Below are 21,450 nucleotides of genomic sequence, written 5' to 3'. Positions count from 1 at the left end.
CAAATAATAATAGAATTCTTGGAAGTACAACAAAACTCCTTTTTCTGCAACAGCCAGAGGTTTTTCACCTATGTAGACAGCCAGTAGTTGATACTATGACATTTCATTTTAACTCTCTTATCTTATTTTCCTATAAAACATAATTACGTTTTGGGCACAAAAACGGAGCACACTTCGAATTTCAGATCACCACCAAGATATCATCCTGACACTCACCTCCATCCTATTACCAGCACCACCTCCCACCACAGTCAGAGGGAATGTCTTCTTCAGTGTAGGTCTCCTTATTTTTAAAGATTTTCTTTTTTTGGTTCCATAAAGGATCTCTGAAAATATGACTTTTTCTGGGTCCACAAATCCTACCTTATTTCCATCCCCTTGTTTTCCTTCAAGAGATTACACTTTTTAAAAAATTTACTGCATTTCCACATTAACAAGATATATTTTACTGCATTTTTAGTATATCATACTTGTTACAGATAAACTACACTTATAAAAAATATTTTGACAGGCAGAATCCTGGGATCTCCTACTGACATCTACTAGGAGTCAAGGAGTGTCTTTATAATCCACCAGCTTCTTCTGGAATTGATGTGCTGACCACAGCCTTGCCTACAAAAGTTAAGGTTATTAACAGTTCCTGAACTTTGAAAAGGACACTACCAACCAGACAAATTTCTTAGCATAGGCCAATAAAATTAATGTAGCAGTTGTTGTACCACTCCCAAAGTATTTTATCATTCCCATATCACTTTGAGCAATAGTATCTCTTTGAGAAAAACATCCAGTCATTACTTATAAATCTATGCAATCAACTGATGATTTGATAGCTGACTATTTGCATTCAGTTCAAAGACCTCCAACAGTGGGGAATACACCAGACCCGTGGCAGCCCACGACAGCTCCAGCAAGGCAGCAGCTGACCCCACGAGTGTTTGCTGTCGCTTTGGGAGCCACAGAGCTCAGCTTGCACATTGCACATCTAGGCTGGAGCCACCCTAAAGACGAGGCGCATCCACACTGCAATTCACCTTGCCTAGCGCAAGGCGCAAATCCCCGTTGCACCACGCTGCACCGCTCAGAGATTTCCCCGGGTAACACAAAGGCACAAATCAGATCACCCTCGTGTGACAAGACTACATGCAGCTTTCGTTGCACTTTTCCTCTGTTACGTTTGAATAGATTCTTACTTCATCTGCTCCCCACTCAAGGCGTATCTCTCTCTCAAGTGATAATTTTCATATACTGTTACAGCAGGAATATTACTATCATTATAAGATGGCATGTAATGAGAAACAGGCAGATGCAATCACAGCTGACATTTCCATCAAGTTACACTCCTACTCCTCTTCCACTCCTTCGAGCTCTGCTGATTCCTGCTTACAACCACATCCCAGGTCTGAGCGACAGACTAATTCTCTGGACGATCCTGCTACATTCTGTGATAAAATTAGACCATGGTGAGCTAAGTGGAGAAAACTAATATTTTTAAATACCATTTTCACCTTCAAGAAATACCATACGAGCATGGTTTTTTTGCTTTTGTTTTTTTTTTTTAGTATCTGTTGAGAGTCTGCCTCTTACGGAGATTCCAGAATAAGAGAAATAATAAAAAAGCTCCCAAACATCTGGCAGGCTTCTCCCCTCAAGGTTTCAGCGTTTAGAGCAAGCATTCTTTTAGAAAAGAATGCTCTAATTAGGATTAGTCAGCATTTTTCAGATTTAGGAATTCTGTTAATTAGGTGAAAAATTACGATGTTATTATTCACTTATGAATTTTTGATCTTTTAGAAGCCATCTCTGCAGCTCTTCAGAATAGTTCCAAAAATAAGGGCTGAGGTTTCTGTTTTCCACTTCTCACACACAGCCAGTCGCAGCTCTTAAACTCTGTGAGACTGGTCAAGCAGAAAGATAATGATTAGACAGAGAAAAAATCGTTTGGTTTGGACATCTTAGCTTCCACAGAAGTAAAATGGCAACAAGAGCAACAACACCAGCACAGTCTAAAAACCTCCAGGCAGTCATGAGATACAAGCATGAATTTGATCTATTTTCCAGAATATCGTTTTCAGAAAGGAAAAAAAGTTATTCTTCCTTTTCACAGCGTAGAAAACTAGTTTCCTAAAGCTACATGCAATAATCGAAGAACAGAATTCAGGGTAAGACTGTTGGTTAGCAGTTGCCAGCTCTAATCAGTGCTTCTTCCCTATAACAACAAAATATATGCTGCAGCAACTCTTCAAATAGTCCATCCATACATAAGGTGCTATGTGGATAATTCTTTCCTTATACAAAAATTAGTTTTTTTAAAGTGCAATTACCTAAATAGACCTTGTATGTACTGCCTAGAAAATACCAGATCAGATTTTTTTTTCCAGATGCAGTTCCCCCTTCTTCTAATTGTCATTGCTAGTAGGTGTCTTACAGTAATTTACTAACACTTATCACTGTGATGAGGATAGAGACATGCCTCGATCAAGTAAGCAGATCAGCTATCTGACACTGATGAAAAGAAGGATCTCTAATATTTTTCCCGAGTCCCTCTGTAATAAAATCTAGCGTATAAAATAAAAAGTAAGACAAACTCTTTTTTGATCAAGTGTTGAAAAGGCTAAAAGATAGAGAATAGTTTAAAGGCGACAAAATTTGTGTTTTCCAAAGAATCAGTTTGACTACAAAGACAATCTAGGAATTAAAAGGGAATAGACAAAGGGCTGAACTTCATAGCAGCAAAAATTTACACAAAATCTCCAAAATGACTTAAATTTATCTCAGTAGGGCAGATATAAAAACTGTGCACAAACACACACGTATATATAGGGACATGCTCTATAAGAATGCTTTGCCACCTAAGGACAACATGTTGAAGTCACACAACATATGTTTAAATAACTAGAACTCTCCTTACATGAATAGAAATCACAACAGTGCTAGACCAGCAGAAGCCTTAAACTGCAAACTGGTAAGTTTTTCTAATCACCTTTTCTCTACAAGAACTAGAGGTCAAACCTGCAGAGGTCAGAATTTGTTCTAAAATGCAACAGCAGGCTGGAATTTTCCACCAGGTATAATAGCTCGAGCGTGTTTACTTGCTTTCTTTCTCCTGAAGTACCGTAGGAGGATTATCCGGGAGGATGAGGTGGGCGTAACTAGTCCAGTCAACATCCTGTGATTGCACAGGCTCAGCACTGGGAGATAACCAGCCTAGCTCCGCAATTTATATATCCTGAAAAATCTCATTTAATTCATGATTTAACTCTATTTAACCAGAGAGATGGCTTTAAACAAAGTATATATATTTGTAATATACTGACAGGAGGAAAAAAAAAAAGTTTATACCTGTGCAGAGTGATTAGCACATAAATATTATTTTTCCCCACTGTGCCTGTGTGGTGTGTGTGTATATATATGTGTGTGTGTATATATGGTATATATGTATGTATGTATATATATGCTATTATAGCATTAACTCGATCATATGAGAAAAATATTTCCACAATATGATTTTAAAAAATAGATGTAAGCTAAATGCAATAATTCTAGCTTTAACACAAAAATAGCTCCTAGAAGCAGCAAGAGATGTAGTCAAAGGTTATATTAAATTACTGAGAACGAAATTACATAAGACCATCCTCATTAAGACCAAAAGCAGGACTGCTTGACATTTAATATAAGCATCTACATCTCTCTCTACCGTTCCTTTATTTGCTTGAATTACTAATCAAGCTGTGGACTCGCTCTCCATTCTTCAGCAGCTGATTAGAGTCTTTCATTGAATTCCAATTTGTTTACGTTTTCAAAAGCCTAACTGAGACAACAAGCCATGCAGAACTGTTTTACTGTTACCAACAAATTCTATCCAGCTTCGTGGTTGAGAGCAGAAACTGATGATCAGTAAGTCAATTCTTCCTGTTGCGCGATGTAGAGATATAATAGCTGTATTATAAAAGATCTGTTCAGGTCTGCCCCTGAACGAGGTTCTCAGGGCACTAAAGAGGCAGACTAAATCCAGTTGTCAAACGAGCAAAAAGCTATGCAAGGAAACAACAAAATCTACAACACCCTGCTACCAAAACATTGAGAAACCTGGGCTAAGACACCCATACAAGAATTAAAATTCTGGGCAAATCTTTTATTTGTTTCCATTTGTTAAACAGGGAGGAACAGATGGCATGGGTGCACAATCTAAAACCAGTTTCCTTTAACCCCCTGGCACTGGTCACAACCAGAGGGAAGGCCACCAGCCAAGCAGAGGTGCGTTCTGCTCAGTTGGAGCAGTTCCTGTGTTCCTGCAGTTAAGAGCTGCCCATTCGGCACGTGAGAACATGAGTGCACCTTTCGGGGGCTGAAAGAATTCACGGGATAACGCTGTGCTGCCAAGTCACAGGCCCATACAAAGGAACTACAGCAGGCAAGCAAACAGCCGTAGTCAGCCAAAAATAGTGCAACAAGAACATAACCATGAAAGAGAAGCCTGCAAACATCATGGCTTCCTAACGCTGACCACCTTGCTTACATTCAAAAATCACCTGCAAAAAAAAATGAATGCCGATCTAGCAACTGATTTTATTGCAATAGCAAACCAAAACTCACGAAACATAAGGTTGGCAGATTGACAGATTCCTGATTACCTGCCATTATCCACCCTCAACACACGCTGGTCCATCACCGCATGAAGCTCTCCCAAGTTTTGAAGGGTGGCTGGCTGAAAATCCATTTTAGCATGAAAAGCACCCTCTTGATAAATCCTTTTTCCGCCTGCAATGCAGGCTCCTGCTGCTTTGGGGTAAGGGCTTGCAAGTTGCTAAAAGCAAGCAGGGTGGAAAGGGCCTACTGCTGCACTGCATTAACCAGCAGGTGTCTCTGCTAGCCCAGCTATGGCCGGCACGGCAAATTCAGTGAAATTAGGAATAAGGCTCATCTGCGAAATCTGTTTGCATTCCCAGACAGCTACAGAACAGAGATGCTAGAGACACAAAATGCATGTCTTATTTACTACTTAGCTGCAGTTTGAACTTTTAAGATCTATTAGGAAATATTTTTTAGTAATTACATATCCATCAGCAAAAGTAGGTGGCACTCGGCCATAGCCCTCTCGGGCAGTCCAGAAATGGTATCAATTAGGTAAGAGAGAGGTAAGACCCAGAAACTGAATGCAACTAAAGCATAAATTTTCTTCAGATATTTATAATGTAAAGAGAGGCATATGACTGAAAGCAGGTTAAAGCATGCCTAACACATACTGCAGTATTATGACATTACTTCAGTGAACAGAGCCATAAGAGGGAAATTTAGCATCAGTCATTTCCAGCTTTATAAAGAGAGCTCACTGACTGTAATGATCACATATTGCTCCTCCTCTCCAATCTCATGTTTGTTTTGCAAACACAAAATGCCTCTCAAATTGCGCAAAAGCAGGATATTAAATATTTTTCTCAGCAGAAGATTCCTCCTGTGTGCTCATGACCATGATCTCCTCTCACTTCACAATGGGAAATTTGTTTTCCAGGGAAATTTGTTAGCCACTTCTTGAAGTGCCATAATTCACTTAAGCAATTACTTTACTTTGGGATACTTTGACAGTAAAAGTCTTTACTGTATATCTTCCAGTACTCGTAGGGAATCTAAGATGGTCAGCTCTTATTTTCAAAGGTAACAGAGGACTGAGACACAAATGTGATGGGACTACACAACATTACTGTACCTTGCTAGCTCCTGCAAAGCATAACTAGTTCCACAATGCCTTAGTACTTCAGCCACAACATTTTGTGGAAATAAGTAGCCAGCACAGGTCTGAAAACAGCATACAGGTGGGTTTCTGCAGCACCGTGCCAGGACCACCACGAGCTCCCAGGAGCACGGCTGCTGGATGCAATGCCCAAATTACCGAGGCACCTCCCAGGCATCCAGACCTTCCACCGGATGGCACGTCACCACGTCTGCGCAGAGCCTCACTCTGTAAGTCGGACACTGTCTGAGCTGGCCTCTGCAGGACCAATTCCCTGCACCCACAGCTCCGTCTTCCTGGCAGACAGATAACTTCCCTAGAGATGATGGTTCTTTGCCAAATACATTCAAATTCAGCAAAAGGCTAGAAAATGCTAGATACAATTTCATTGTTGCCATTAACCCTTTGTAAAAGAGGGTGAGAAAAGGGATACTACAGCTTAAATAACTGAATTAAAAGCAACAAGTTGCTAGCAGACCAGTCAGATCAGGTGGTCCAGTTCCAAACAAGTGCCATCAATGCATTGCCAGTGGAGAACCAGGTAGATATGCTAAGGTACTGAATTCAAAAGGCAAATTTCTATAATTTTTAGCATGGTATGGATCTCACAGCTATAATGCAACTTCAAGGAGATAAACATCTTTGGAATCTCTGTGTAATGAAAATTTATATGAAATGCAATCAGCGCTCAGATGGATGCATGTCTGGAATATTATTGTACTTTTGGTAATATTACTTTTAGCAACATAGGCCAACTCAATTTGCATTATGAAGCAAAGGACTAAAAACAGTGAAACTAGCAGTGGAAACAATAATGTTACATTTCAGTTACTTAACATCCTTGAATGGTTTAACCAAAATTAAAAATTTGCCCAACTTAAAAAAAAAAAAGTTGTTGGCTTTCCGATTGCTTTTTTTCATTTTTCAACAGGAGATAATAAATCAGTGCAATAATGGTTTATCATCATTTTGAGAGCTGGGCATGCAAGGAACTTCTGCATTACAAAGAAAGGAAATTGATTTGAGATATAAAGAAATGCCATGCTACTCTAAGAAGCAAGGTCCAAATTTCCTCCACCAACCCACAAAAATGTGAGTTCTCCTCACTTTCTTTTTAAGTTCTCTTTTTACAGTCCTTCAAATTCCGCAGAGCAAGAGATTATGCTTTTCTCTACATTTACACAGCCCCTTACATACAAATTGTTTTTTTCCCTTATCTCTCAGCTACCTTTTTGCTAACAAACAGATTTTTAGAATCCTGGTGTTTTCTCTTCATTAGCTAGTGAGAAAAGGCTTGTGATGGAGACGCCTTCTGTTGGCAGGTGCACACTAGTCTGAAGAAGTGCTTCCTCAGTCAAGCCTCTTGTCCTCTCAAATTCACTCACAGCATTAGTCAGTCATTCACAGTCCTGAATCAACATCTCAAATGGCTTCAAATCCTCAAGGATCTGTGCCCAATAGGGAAAGAAACTTCTATGGCAAATTTCAGGTGCCAGACAAGGATGACCACTTCACCCCTTAGGCAGGCATCAAGGAGCAGAACTAATATGCTTTTTTTCCTAGATAAGTGTCTAAGGAAAGAGCCCCTCTGAACAAAGGTATTGTTTTACCAACAGTATCATCAAGAAGATTAATTTCTCTGTCTGCAAAATATTCTCTTTGCAATGCTAATATAGTTGTGAAAACACAAGAATATGCTAATCAGTGGTTTAGAAATCACCTCAACAATTCCTGTGATTCACTTTTATTGGATTTACATTCATCAGCAAATCCAGGAAAACAATTTGATAATTTTAGCACAAAGCAGACAAAGAAGGATTTGCTAAGCTGCTTAGAGACTTGGCTCTGAAATGTTTGAGAGGTTGAGGTCGATGTACACTTACAGGATATGCACTATGGATGGACTATATCAAATATGACCTTATTTTGATTTTTTGAAGCCAGCATATGACTGAGAATGTATCTCATTCTGCAGCAGCATTCATCAAGGGAAATATTTTATCAATCCTACAAAGGGAAGAATCAATATTGTTTCACTGTATCACAATTTTTAGCAGCTTTTCAACAATATTAAGACACAGGTATGTAAGATATTTAATAATGTGACTAGCATAACTATGTTACATATACAAATCTAAACAAAAATGAGTATAACATGACTTGCCTTTAGCTGTTATTTAAATGACTAAGCTGATGGATAAAATTCCTTAATGGAAATAATATATTACTTTCTTCATTTGTAAAAAGATAATATATTTTAATAGTTCTTAAAAACTCTCTACTATATTTACCAAGTAGCAAATAAAAAATATTTCCTTTGACATTTAAAGCAATTCAAGGATTTGTATCAAAACATTATTTGATTGAAACGAAATTTTAGAAGATAACCAGAAAATCTGTACTCTGAGTATTTTGACTAGTATGTATTGTACTTGGTGTATTGTACTGCCTCTCCTCTTTCATGGGTAGTTGCCATATGTATTTGCTCTAGCTCTTAAACCTGCTATTGCAAAGGGTCTGGATTCAAGGATCTAAACATTCCTTTTAGTCCCATATTCCTAGAATCTGATTCTGCACAATGAACATAAGGAAAAAAGCAAGCACACTGTAATAGCATTAGCTTAAGCTATTTTTGTTGCCTTCCTCTTTTACTTAATGAACTAAAACTTAATATACATTTCAGCTGCTTAGATATGATGATAGTATACCATTTGACATGCTATACCTCTCTGAATCTCATCAAAGTCTTTATTTACATCTCAGGTAACAATTCTGCAGTCCTGTGATGATAATCAAATTAACTGTTACTAAAGTAGGAGAATTGCTTGTTAGTCTTTATTCTGAATTTGCATTTTCTTTATTTGTCCTCCTGAGAAGAATGAATCTTTTAGCAGCTCCAGTTAGGCACTTCTGGCATGGAAGTGAATAAGTATTCAATTGCAGTGATCTTGGTAGTAAATCAGTGATTTTTTTATGCAATTTAACTTAAAGTAACTATTTGTTAGAAACTCATACTAGATGACTAGCTGCATGTGAAGATATGGCTCAATATTTACTAATGAAATTGGTTTTTATTAGCATTGGTAGTCTTATGAGATAGAAAAACTACATTATACATGAATATAACAAAAGATTATCAGCAGTCTTATTGTTTTTCATTAGGAGGAAACCACAATTAAAATCATCAATCTATATATCAATCTATATACAATCTATAAAGAACAAACGGTTATTCTAACTCTATGTTACCTTACAAGACAAAAAAAGTTCAACATCTAAAAATTGACTCATTGATAGCACAGATTCTTCATCTGGCAAAAAAGCATCAAGAAATATTTATTTAGCAATAAATTTAGAATATTTTATGCTCTGGTATTTAAATGGCAAATTTTCATTTAAGTAATTTTTATGATATATGAGTGCATATGAAAATACGTTTAATCTTCACTTCTGTAATAATCTTCACCACCTACTTCCTTCTTAGAATTGCCTTTCTTCTGCAGCTATCACTGACCTTCCTAGGAAACATGATATTGAATATTTCTTGAATTTCAAATGAGAGCTTTTCTGGATTCCAATATTACTTTTCAGGCATATAGCTGATCTTAACTTATCTGGAGTATAACCTGGATCACACCTCATTTAGGACAAAAGGAACAGACTTTTTAGATATACTTTGCAGATGTTTTACCAGTCCTATCATCACTTGTACAGATGAATAGCTTTACTAAGGCAGTTAAAAAGCAGGCATGACTTGATCTGAAGTCTGAACATACGTACATAGGAAAATACTGTAGGATAAACATATAGAAATGATTAAAATTAATTCTCATCTGTCATGCATGCCATCCATGTGAAATTATAGGAGTTTACTATGATACTGGTGCAAGCAATGAGGGCTTGTAAGACTCATCATTCACTCCTGCAGGACAAATCAATGCATAGATCAATTATGATTAACCTAGTTATGATATGCTTGCAGGATATAAATTACATTTAGATAGCTATGATATCAGATGCCTTCAAGAGAAATTCATGAATATAAAAAAACGTATCAACAGTATGTATCAATCACATACTGAACAGCAAAGCATAGAACACTTCTGAAGTGAAAGTCTTAATGATTACAAAGGAAATCACTGCCCTATGGAGTCCTCTTCATCTACAGCTGCACAGAAATAGCTGGAGAGGAACTTTGCTAGCATCTTAACACTTTATATCGTAAATAAAAGCATTAAAAACAGCTGGCCTCTATATGGGTTTAGATGTAAAATTATCAGAGACTCTTCCCAATTATTGTGGGTAAGTAATTTTCTTAGTAATATTTCCAACTACTTTCTCAATTCTTCCTCGAAACAAATTGAAGACAATATCCTCCCCATGCCCACTCAGGGGGCACACTGAGCACAGCACAGTATTACACGACAGGTAAGCATTCTTCTCTCTCTTCAGAGAGACTTTCAAACCTTAAACCTTAATAATTCACCTTGTGTGAAAAATAGATGGTCTATCAACTGTAATAGATTACACAGCAAAGAGCAACAGCACAAACTCTGGATTTATCCATGCTCTACCTGAACATTAGCAGTATATTAAGTGGTAAATCTCAAGTTTCTTATTCAGGCTGGCAATTAATGTTTCAGCAATAAACCCAAAACCTTCAAAAAATCTAAATATGTATTCTGAATAGCTAGGGATCTTACTGGGACATATAATCCTGTGGTTTTCTGCACAAACAACTTCCCCATGCAGACAACACGATGGTGGTATAAAAAACATCTCTTACCTATGAGTGAACAGGAAAATTCACTGAGAAATCATGTCCACTATAGCTTTATTTGACCCATAACCTGTAGGAACTCAGCTCTTCAAAACAGAAAAAAAGCAAGGAAGAAACTGAGTGAAGCAGATGAGTTTGGTGTTTCTCAGTTTCAAGCTACAGTTTTATATTCTGACATTTCTGGATTAAAAAAGTAACTTCTGCTTCTGTCTTCTCCTCAGCATCCATGAAAATAAATTGCCTGAGAAATCATATTTGCAAAGAATATTTCTCTATGACTGTTATACACAGCTCAGTTTTCAGTTATCCCTATTTGTTCTAAAGGACTCTCCTATATCTTCTTCTACTAAAACGTGTTGAAGTAGTAGTAGTTTTATTTCTGATGAATAATTCAATCTGCTTGTAGGAGTAAAGGTGATAGTTTCACATACACATAGTTAAAATATTTACAGCTGTATTCTGACTATTCAAAGTTGAAACTTGGATGGACCCAAGCATAGCTGCTTTAGAATGAAACACTCCCATCTTAGTACAGTGACTATGGTGCAACCCAGTTTGAAAAAAATAACTTACAATTTTTGGTAATGACACAATGAACTAACACATCTTTCTATTTCTTTTTCTTACAAATTTATATAAAGGTAAGTGCTGTGGGAAATAATTAGATAAATCAATAAAATCTGTCTCTCACATACTCTCTGATTGGCAGCAACCATTTTTGGAATTGAGCATGTGTCAATCTGCTGTCCTTCAAAGATCTTCTAGTTTCTCTTTGTATTTAAAAAAAAATTAAATAAAATCAAAATAAGTTCTATTTTTAGTATACATTTTTCTCATGTTTGAATACCGCTAACTGCAGTTTGAATCATTTATCCTAATTTAAAGCCAGGTTCTGCTCACCTTCCACAGTTTCTTACTCCACAAGCAGCTATAGTCAAATCAACAGGAACATATTTCAAGTTAAGTCAAATTTGATATACATATGGCATCATTTGACCTTTAAAAATATATTAATTTTAGCAGAGACCACAACTACACAAATTTTCTCAGGAGACATAGCCATTTCTTTCTTTCTTTCTTTCTCTCTTTCTTTTTTTATTATTAAATAAGTTCGGTTAAGTAAAACATTAAAATCACTACTTCAGAAACATATTTTATTGCTCTGTTTGAAATATCTTTTCCAGAAGACAGTCTTTATAGTTACAACCTCTAGCAATGGTTTACTGTGAAGTAAGTTTTATATATAAAACCACCCTTTTTAATAGAATCCACTAGTAATGATCCTCCATTTTGTCAAATGCACAGAAATGATGATGCAGTGGCTAAGGCACAAATGCTACTGTTAAATGAAGTCCTGCCAAAATTAAACCAGACACTGGCTTATAAAAAGCTTATAAAAAGACTTACATAATGAGAAACTTCTATGGCAATATATGCATAAAAGGCAGTTGAACTGCACATACCCTATGGCTAGAAGCAAATATCACAAGCTGCTCATGACAGCTTTTTAATTATCATATATTGCCTCCTACCAGTAGGATGGTGTAAATCAAAGCACCTTCTCTGAATTCAAGGAGGTATTGTCAATGTAGCTGAGGATCTGTCCCCCAGATCTGCATGTTGCACTCTGAGTTTAATTAAAGCTTGGTATGCCTTAGCAAGCAGATCTAATCACAGAGTCTAATTTGGCTCCACAGAGAGGCATGGTTTCTTTAGCACAGTGGATATACATGAATGATTCCATTTATATACTAATGAACAATAATAATGTCACGCTACACATGCATGAGGTGAACAGGCCTATCAATTTGAAACAGGGCCTAATTGCCTAAAATATATTTATTTCACTAGAACAAAGTCAACACCAAGTGGCTAAGAACTAAGGCTTTATATCTGGACAAAGAAGCACATAGAAAGCTGCAAAGGCTCACATTTGGACACCCATTAACTCACTTTGTCATGTATGTCCCTGTCCTTTTCAGGCCATGTATTCCTTGGAAGGAACATTTGCCTGCTCTCTAAAACCAGTATCTCTCATGAGCTGTAACCCTAAGATTCTTGCATGAGGCAGTTCACCTACTACAAAACCCTGCAGACCCACCTGCAGGGTTCATCACGTATCCTGCCCCTTCAGCATGCTGCAGTTCAGTCAAGGGTCATTAGATGCAGGAGGAGAGAACCCATCTCCTCCTCCTCCACAGTTAAGATCTCCTTTCACTGCTACTTTGTGTGTCTTACACATAAATACGTCTTGACTCAGAGAAGGTTGTAGCCACTCTGCCAGGATAAGCAGAGTTGTTCTCTTGAAGCCCTCTCATCATGCATGCCAGAAGGCAAAAGAATCAAACAGACAAGCCTTCTCGAAGCAACTAAACTTCCAGAGTTTCAAAAAATTTGGAATCTTTAAATGATTACTTAGAGTTCCTGTTTCAGGGAAAGTTTAGAAGCGCTTGTAGCAAGGACGTTCTGTATCAAGTTTTGCAGTTCCACTGTGCAGTCACATCATTCTCCCTAACCACCACTTCAGCAGAGATAAGAGTGGTGTGTACTGCAACGGCAGTGTAGAGTGCACAGATATGACCAGGTCCAGACTATGCTTTTGTCAGAATAAAGTGTAGAAAAAACCCCTTTGCTAATGCCATGATGTCAGCAAAACCTCTAGTGGCCATAAAGACAATCAAGAAAATAGAGGGTAGACTTAATATAGTGTTGAGGGTTGTGTTATATCTACAGAACCAAGAAAATCTCTATTGGAGAAGCTTCCGCTATACATTAGGGTTCTGCCAACACAGGTATGCCCTCATATTTTTTTTTTTACATTAGTGTCTGTCATCTGGTAGTGTAAATGAGTATAACACAATGAGAATTACCCCTGAGATATTATTGATCTATGCTAGTTTTTCCTCTGTTTTGAAGTAGTGCACATTTGCACACAACTAATGAGTTATCAGTGCTGTCCAAGTCTTGTAAAGATCCACAAACACAACCTTCAAAACTAAAAGAACTGAGAAGAATGTATTAAGGAAAGGATTTCAGACACAGTTTGTTCATTTCCTATATTGCAGGCAAATAAATTACCATCTTTGCTTTTGTTTTCCTCTCTAATACAGAGGGCTAGAAATAGATGACTAAAATATTTAGCTTCTTCCTAGGCAGTAAAACTCAGTTTAATGTATCCTGCAGGGCTGTAATATTAGCATGTCTAATGAGACAGGCACAACACAAACCTCTGATGACACACTATAAAAAGCATCAGAAGACAGAAACGTAAACATCTGTAGCTAATAAGGCTAGCTTTACATTAGCATTCTGGTTTGTAACAGTAACTCTAAAGTTTTCTTCCACACTTGTCATATTTCACTTACCATTATGGAGCAATCTGTGAGCATATAAACTGGATTCTAACCTAAACTGAAGATGTTCTCCAGATGTGCAAAGTGCTCCAACAGCGAGAAATCCATGGGATCACATGGAACACAGCCCAAAGTAAACTCCTGACATGCATATATTGTGTGTGCTAGGTCCTCAGAAACAAGCGATTCACTCTACAAAGCTAATCTTATTAGTCCACCCAATTTGTCAATGTTATATTGGTCTATATCTCCGTCCTGGCTGTCCACCAAATGCACTCCAGCCCTCCCGACAGGGGGGTTCAGAAAGGTCCTAGCCAATAATGGTCTTTTCGGCATCTTCAAACTACACGGCTCGTGGAAGCAAAGGACCAGACTCATCTAGTCTTATGCAAAAACCTCAGACTGCATACTGTTCAGACAGAAAGGCCTTAGCATCAGGTGTTCAGGGAGCATGATCGGCTCCTCTCATGCCCTCTCTTGCAAATGTAGACACAGTACTGTACCACCTATCAGAACCAGCAGACAATAACAGGCAAGCCTAAAAGAAGAGCTAAAAAGCTGCAAGTCTCTGCAGCACGTGACTGCATGAATCTGTGTTCTCTATGAGGAGCATACAGATTTTATACAACTAATAAAAATTAATATTCCTCAAATATGTAAGCTATTTCTTTAGAGGTTCTGAGCAGACAGAGACTTCATTCCTTGGAGCCTAAAGGATCTTTTTTGAACTTTCGGAGCTCTGATATAACCAAAAAAGATTGACCCCATATTCTCCAGTCAGTGGCATCAGTCAACACACATTGTTTGCACTCAGTGCATTAGAATAGATTAATGCTCTGAATAAAATACTAAAAGTTTGGCTAGGAAATCGGAGACCTAAGGACACTGACAAATAACAGCCATTCTCACTAATTTCCAGTTACTTTAATAATATTAAGCTTATAACTTCTGGCTTATCTCCTCTCTAGATGAACTGTGATAAGAATCACATCATATATCACAGACAGCCAGGGTCTGAAGCCACAGACTGTGCAAGGTTATGCACACACAGTAGCTATCAAAGGAGATTAAAACATTAAGATTCTCTCTTTTTTGTTTAAAAATTCATCTCATTTGCTTTTCTTTCTCTTCACTTCTTTTATTTCACATCTGCGAAAGAGAAGAGGAGGAAAAACAGCTAAAACTGAAGACATGCTTGCATTTTATTTTTCTCTTTCATTAAGTAAATGGCAAGCTGATTTTTTCTTATAATCCTCAACATTTAGATATAGTATATATTTCAGTCTTTGACATTTTGATGATAATTTGATAATATTTTGATTTTGAAGATATTTTAACAGTTGCAGCAGTACCAGTGAGAAGTCTGAACTTGTTTCTATCAAGCTTAAAAGTGGCCTGAAAAGCTTCATCCTTAGCTGCCAAATTTCATGTATTTACCATATTCTCTTTTTCTGACACTTTTAGTACCAGCTAGTCCTACCTTCTCCAACTCTATGTACACACTGACCTGAAAACAAAATTTCAAAAATTGTTTCTATTCTCCAAATCTCAATATTTCATATCCCAAAGCAAGGGAACAGAGTGAAGGAGCAAGAGAAAGGAGCCTTGTAGCAAGTCAGAGCACAACTCTAACACTGGCAGCATAAGCACTTTGCAGCACTGCAGGATGAGAGCAGATGAACACAGCAGTGCCGGGTCAGCGCACTGCAGAAGTCCTGCCCTCTGTTAACAGGCACATGTCTTAGCATTAATCTGCGAGGCAAATCTGAACAGAGAGCAGCTTGAACTAAAATAAACACAGTCCCCACCCCAGTAATCAGCATCAGAGACAGCAACATTATCCTGAATATTTCTGAAAAATACAATCAGGTACTTTGAATACGTGATTCCAGATCTGCACAGAAAACAGCTAGAGCAACTGGAGGGCAGTCTCCAAGATCTAAGATATCTGGCTGCATCTTGCAGAGGTTACTATAAAGAGGAACCATATTCCTAACACTTCCGCTGGAAAAAAACAACACCCTAAGACACATCCTTTCCCTGAATATTTGCACAGAAAAACTAGCAATGCAGCCAAATGATTCCCCGCAAATTACTGTGGTCCCATAGGCCAAGAAATTGCCTGAACCTAAGTAACCTATGTAAGTCCTTCAGAAAGCACTTTAGACCTGCAGAGTTTTCCTGAACTAATTAAAAAGGCATGAAGACTCATAAATGGCCAACTAAAAGGCTTGCTAGGACTTCCTTTTTTTATTATTTTTTTTATTTATTTTAAGAACTTCACACTTAGCTATAAGGAAAAAAAGGGGGGAGGATAACCATTGCGCTCCTGTAACTACTCCCTTTGCCTTTCTTCCTTTCTTAGTGCTATACACTTAAACCTTCTGTTCCAGCTTATTCCTAATTCAAGCCTTAATCTTGCAACATGCTCTTCACCAAGTTGCCTGGAGGACTGTGCAGTTCTACACACATGAAATAGGTTGTGGATCAGGACCATGTAGTGGGAGGGTGACTCATTTTATGTGTGTATCATGCCCAGCACAACACTGCTGACCTCCTTGACACAGGAGCAATACGAAGAATCAACTAGGCGTAATTCGACAAGGTGAGGGGTGAAGTAGTGTTGTTGTACTGGCAGTGGTGGCAACCACAGTGGCGACACCAATGTGGGGGAAAGAGAGAACAGCGGTTACCTGCTGTGCCTGCTGCAGCAGCTCCATTCGCTCGTGCAAGATCTGGCTGTCAAACTCGCGGCTCTGCCTCAGGATCTGCCGCCGTACCTTCTCCACTGCAGCTCGCAGATCCTCCCGCTGGGCTTCACTCAGCGACTCGCTTGCCCGCCTGCCTGGATCCTGCTGCAGGGCATTGTACAGCGTGGCTTCCAGCTCCTGGATTTTCTAATGCAACCCAAATCACACACAGACAGGCTACCATTTGAATACAGCAAGCAACCAACCCACAACAGCTACAGGACCAGGCTAGCAAGCAAAGCCTTAGGAAGGAGGGAAGGAAGGACACATGTAGACAGCAAGCAGCAGTTGTGTGAGCGTGAAGAGCATTCCACAGAGTGCACGGAGCCCAGGGGAGCGAGTCCCACCAGGGCAACACTTTCCCTTCTACTAAATTATTAACTTCTTTTATTTAACTGGAGCTCACCAAGAATGTTGAACAAGAGGGGAGGAGAAAGAAAAAAGATTCAGATGACAGATCTGTACCCAGTATAAGACAAGGCCCCAGCCCCATGATTGCCGAGTTACAAGATTAATGCAAACTAAGAGATACCCTTCAACTGCAATTGAATTGTTAAGTCATTCCATCAAATAAGAAGCCCACAGCATACACAGGAAGAAATGTAAGCAACAGGAATACTGTGCTTTCTCCCTCTCTCTCTGGCCCTCCTATCCCACCAGCTGTTATCGAAGTCAGCTCCACTTGCATCGCTCCCAGTTGCCATAAGCAAATCAAGACAGGAACGCTTGTATACTTAAGGCCGTATTAATCACTTGTCAGTCTCTAGCTGTTTGTCAGATTCTCATGCACTAACCAAAACTGCAATATTTTGCAAAGCAGAGAGCACAGTAGAACTTTATACTCATACACACACAAAAATAAAGAGAGGAAGAAAGAAAACCTGATAGTATTTCTCTTACTACAGTGGATAGTATGGCTCTATTAAAAACCACCATCAAGACTGATGAAATTTGGATCAAGAGCCTCTGACAACATCCCCTTAGCCCTCATAACACCTTTGTGAGGTAGGTAATTCTGTCCGTATTAGCGATGCATAAACAGTAGCACAGAGAGGTTAAATGGCTTGCCCAAGGTCACAGCCCTAGGAATAGAGTCTGCTTGCTTTATCTCAGTTATCTGCTCTGAGCACTAGACCATGCTTCTTCTCTGGGAACATTTTCCCCATAAGAAATATTCATATAACATTCAATTGTTCATAAACAATGCTTCATATTTTCATTTCCTGAAGTCTTATTATTAACAAAATATAATATGCTGTTTTACTAATTCCTAGATCGTTTCTAAGGCTTCCTTTCTTTATTGCTTAGCATGAGAGGAGGCAAGCTTGCAGCTTTCCTTTTGAAAACTCAAAAAGGTAAGGTTGGATAGGACGGCACACGAAGGAATAGCATAAGAAGAACAGGCATTCCTAACCTGGGATAAGTTAACAGCAGTAAATATTTACAAATACTTAGGGATGAACAACATAGGGAGAGCTCTGAAGCCATTGTTGCTTTATTTTACCAGTGACAGTTTTGTGCACATATAGACCAGCTCTTCCCATTATAGATGTACTAACAAGATGTTCACATAATTTAGAATCAAAACTGCAGCTCAAAAACACGACACTCCCAACTACTGTAAAGCATTTCCTAAGTTACCAGGTTTCCATTTATGCAGTATTTGATTTCCTCGTCTGGTGAATTAAAAAAGAACCCTATTTATAATTAAAAGAAAAAAAATGTATTTTATCAAATCTTTTCAAGCATGAAAATTTAATGACTGTTCTTTGCCTACCATGTAAGCCTGGTCCAGAGCTTGCTTCCTGTAGTCGAGTTCTTCCTCTAAATAACCCTTCTGTTTACTGAACAGGTCCTGAGCAATAATAAAAACAAGGGACGGTTTGTTCTTTATCCTAATTTATGAAGAATCATAAATGCCATCATTTTTATGTGAGCTTTCCACTTGAAAGCAAAAGAAAATCCATAGCCAATGATCATATGCATCATAAGGCTGTTTGGAGTATTAAATTTACAGTATTAGCACTTAAAATACATGTATCATATTACTCAGTTGTACCTAGAAAGTATAGACCTCTAAAGCAGTGTCCAAACCTGCCTTGACCTGAGAGAGGCGGACACAAAGGCTGGAAGGTGAATGTGCATGCACGCGATCCGGTAGCCACTCCTGCACCGGGCAGGCCAAGGGTGGGCAAAGGGTCACAACACTGAGGGCACCCTACTGCTTTGGGGGAAAATACTCAATATGTGCCCTTAAAGGAAGCCAGGCTAAAAGCTTTGATCTGTGTTTGCCAGTCTATTCTTCTGAGCAGCATCATACCTTGGGGTGATTTCAGTTGGACTCTAGATCCTCTCCCTGACAGTGATCTTCCCTGATGCATTTGCAAAGCAAAGTAAAAATTCAGTTTTCAACTTGTAAAGGCAGGAAGCCAATTTGAAATGGGTAAAGTGATGCCCAGAGAGGTTAAGTGACTTTAGCTACAGAGCTGAAGAAGCTTTCAACATGCCCAGAATTTATATGGAATATATGGGATACATATTTATATGGAATTTTAAAAAATCAGATTAACTTTTAAAGAAGTAACAGTTTACAGTAGACAGTTATAATACTGGCTGGAATTTCAATGGAACTAAGTATCCAAAAGCAGGATGTTGAAGGAAAACTGAATATATGAAAATTGTCTGATTAGTCAAGTCAGAATTGACTGGTGACAATGCGCTTGCAAAATGTGCCTTCAGAGTGCTTCAGTGATCACAAGTAGAACATAAAATAGTTACTTGATTTTGTTAGCTTTTATTTCAAGACAGTTGTCATGCTCAAAAAAAGGTAATGGTTCAGAAAGCAGACAGGTCTGGTGATTGAATTTAATACTTCTCATATTTCTTTCTGTCCAATAAACTTTTCCTAAACGTGTAGAGCAAACCCCCAAATCAGAAGCCCTAAGATGACCTTTTGTAGATTTTATTAACTGTAAAAAAAAAAAAAAAAAGCAAGTGTTGCTGGTCTGGTCAGTTTTAATGACTTATTTTAGTACCACATCCATTCCCAAATATAACAAGGAATGGTGCTGCACGCAAACTTTGTCAGCTCTAGCAACAATACAGAAGAGATATTCAGGGTTGGCCTCAAGTCATTTATTTGGCCAAATTTTACCTTCAAATATATACATGCAACTCTGATAGTTTTTCAGTTAGTTGTACATGTAGCACTGGCATAGAATTTGCCTATTCATAAACTGATTATGATTATGAATTCTCACTGCAAACGTCCAGTTTAAAAATAATCTGCTCAGCTCTGCAATTTTATGCTGGAGAGGGGCTGTGATCATAAAATGATTGCAAATACATTTATGCCTACAAATGATGATGTTCCACTCATTAAAAACAAGTCATAATTAGTGACAGCAGATGCATTCAAGATCATTATTAGAGGACTAAATAAGTTGATACTGGTTTTATGTATAAGGACTATAATTGTTATTTTTCAATGTTTCCTTTTGTAAACTGTTTTGTTTATGAAGTTCTTTAGTTACCTATGAATCAGTATTAAAAGTAGAACCAAAATTCACATTAAGCTTTGATCTTGGGGCTGGGATTCAAGAATGCAAGTATCTAGTGCTATTCTAGTCATTTTAGGCTACTCCAGTAGCTGTTCCAGCAGGTCCTACAGGTCGTATTTCCCAGTCCCTTGTAGAAGTCTCCAGAACTATGAAGAATGTAATATGGCATTAGACACTGTGTTTAATCAACTGAATCCCACTCTGATGGATTACAGTAACAGTTTTTTGGATTACAGTAACAGTTATGTGGCTGGTGTGCAAGATGCAGTTCCGCTGTGCGCCATATAACACGCAGTCAGGTACAGGTCTGGCCTTAACATGCTGACGTGTGGCTCGCACCTGAGAAGCTGTGACCTGCCCAGGACTACAGAGCAGTTAGAGGAAGAGCTACCAAGGGATCCTAGAATAGCAGTGTAGCTGTCCTGATCACATTACTTCTCGAAAAACTATTGCAAAAGGTGGCCACAAAAAACAAGAGGGAAGGAAATAGAAGAGTAGGACCTCAAACACTTCACATGGGTTCCAAGGACAACCAAAATAGTGCTCAGCCCTTCTGAAAGTGTCATGGTAGAGTACTACTTCTAGATTCATTTCATAATTGATTTTAGGGAGACACGATAATTGGCAGTCCAATTGCTAGACAAAACAAGTAAATACAGGGCTATTCGGAATAAGAATTGAAAACATCACAGATAGCAAGCTGGAAGATAATAAACTAAGTTAGAAAGCAACTGTTGTTTTCTGATTTCTTTTATAAAGAATCTAGCATTTGTGGATTCCCCATTACTTTTACACTTTCCATAACAAGAGTTAAAAATAAAGAAATGCTAAATGTGGACAGGATCATACATATGTTCAAGTACCAGCAGTATGATAGGCTATATGCAACAGAGAACATGTTCTAAGCACCAAATACACTTGTGTGGTTGGGACCCAAATACACACTTCTTCAGTGGCCCTGGGCAAATCACTTAACCTCTCTGTTTCAGTTTCCCATTCTCTAAGATGGGTGTAATGCTGCTTACTTATCTACCTGGAAAAGGTGTGGCAAGGATTAATTGGTGTTTCTTTGTAAAGCCCTTTGCAGATGAGAAGCCCAGCATGCATGGTAAACCAATAAAACTTGAATACTCATTCCAAAACTCTTTGTTCAAGATATGGAAAAATCAGGTCAGTACAGCACTGAGTTTGTTATGCAAGACAGAACTGCTTTTGAGAAAATGTTCCGAATTTAGGCTTTAAGTAGGAAGACCTTGGGGCAAGAAATATCATCTGGAAT

General features: G+C 38.2%; 1 protein-coding gene across 1 annotated transcript in view; it reads right to left on the bottom strand.

Moving 5' to 3' along the window:
- JAKMIP1 (janus kinase and microtubule interacting protein 1) overlaps positions 1–21,450 on the bottom strand; it is a 104,649-nt gene that overhangs the window by 4,131 nt on the left and 79,068 nt on the right. Inside the window, exons 18-19 of the mRNA XM_062575324.1 lie at positions 18,389–18,466; positions 16,555–16,758 (exon numbers count right to left, since the gene is read on the bottom strand). Of these exons, the coding sequence (XP_062431308.1) occupies positions 16,555–16,758; positions 18,389–18,466 (282 nt within the window). The remainder of the gene's footprint in view (positions 1–16,554; positions 16,759–18,388; positions 18,467–21,450) is intronic.

Source organism: Rhea pennata, chromosome 4 (assembly GCF_028389875.1).
Source record: "Rhea pennata isolate bPtePen1 chromosome 4, bPtePen1.pri, whole genome shotgun sequence".
Taxonomy (NCBI): domain Eukaryota; kingdom Metazoa; phylum Chordata; class Aves; order Rheiformes; family Rheidae; genus Rhea; species Rhea pennata.
The sequence above is the reverse complement of the archived record's forward strand: the minus strand, read 5'-3'. Positions and strand labels throughout refer to the sequence as shown.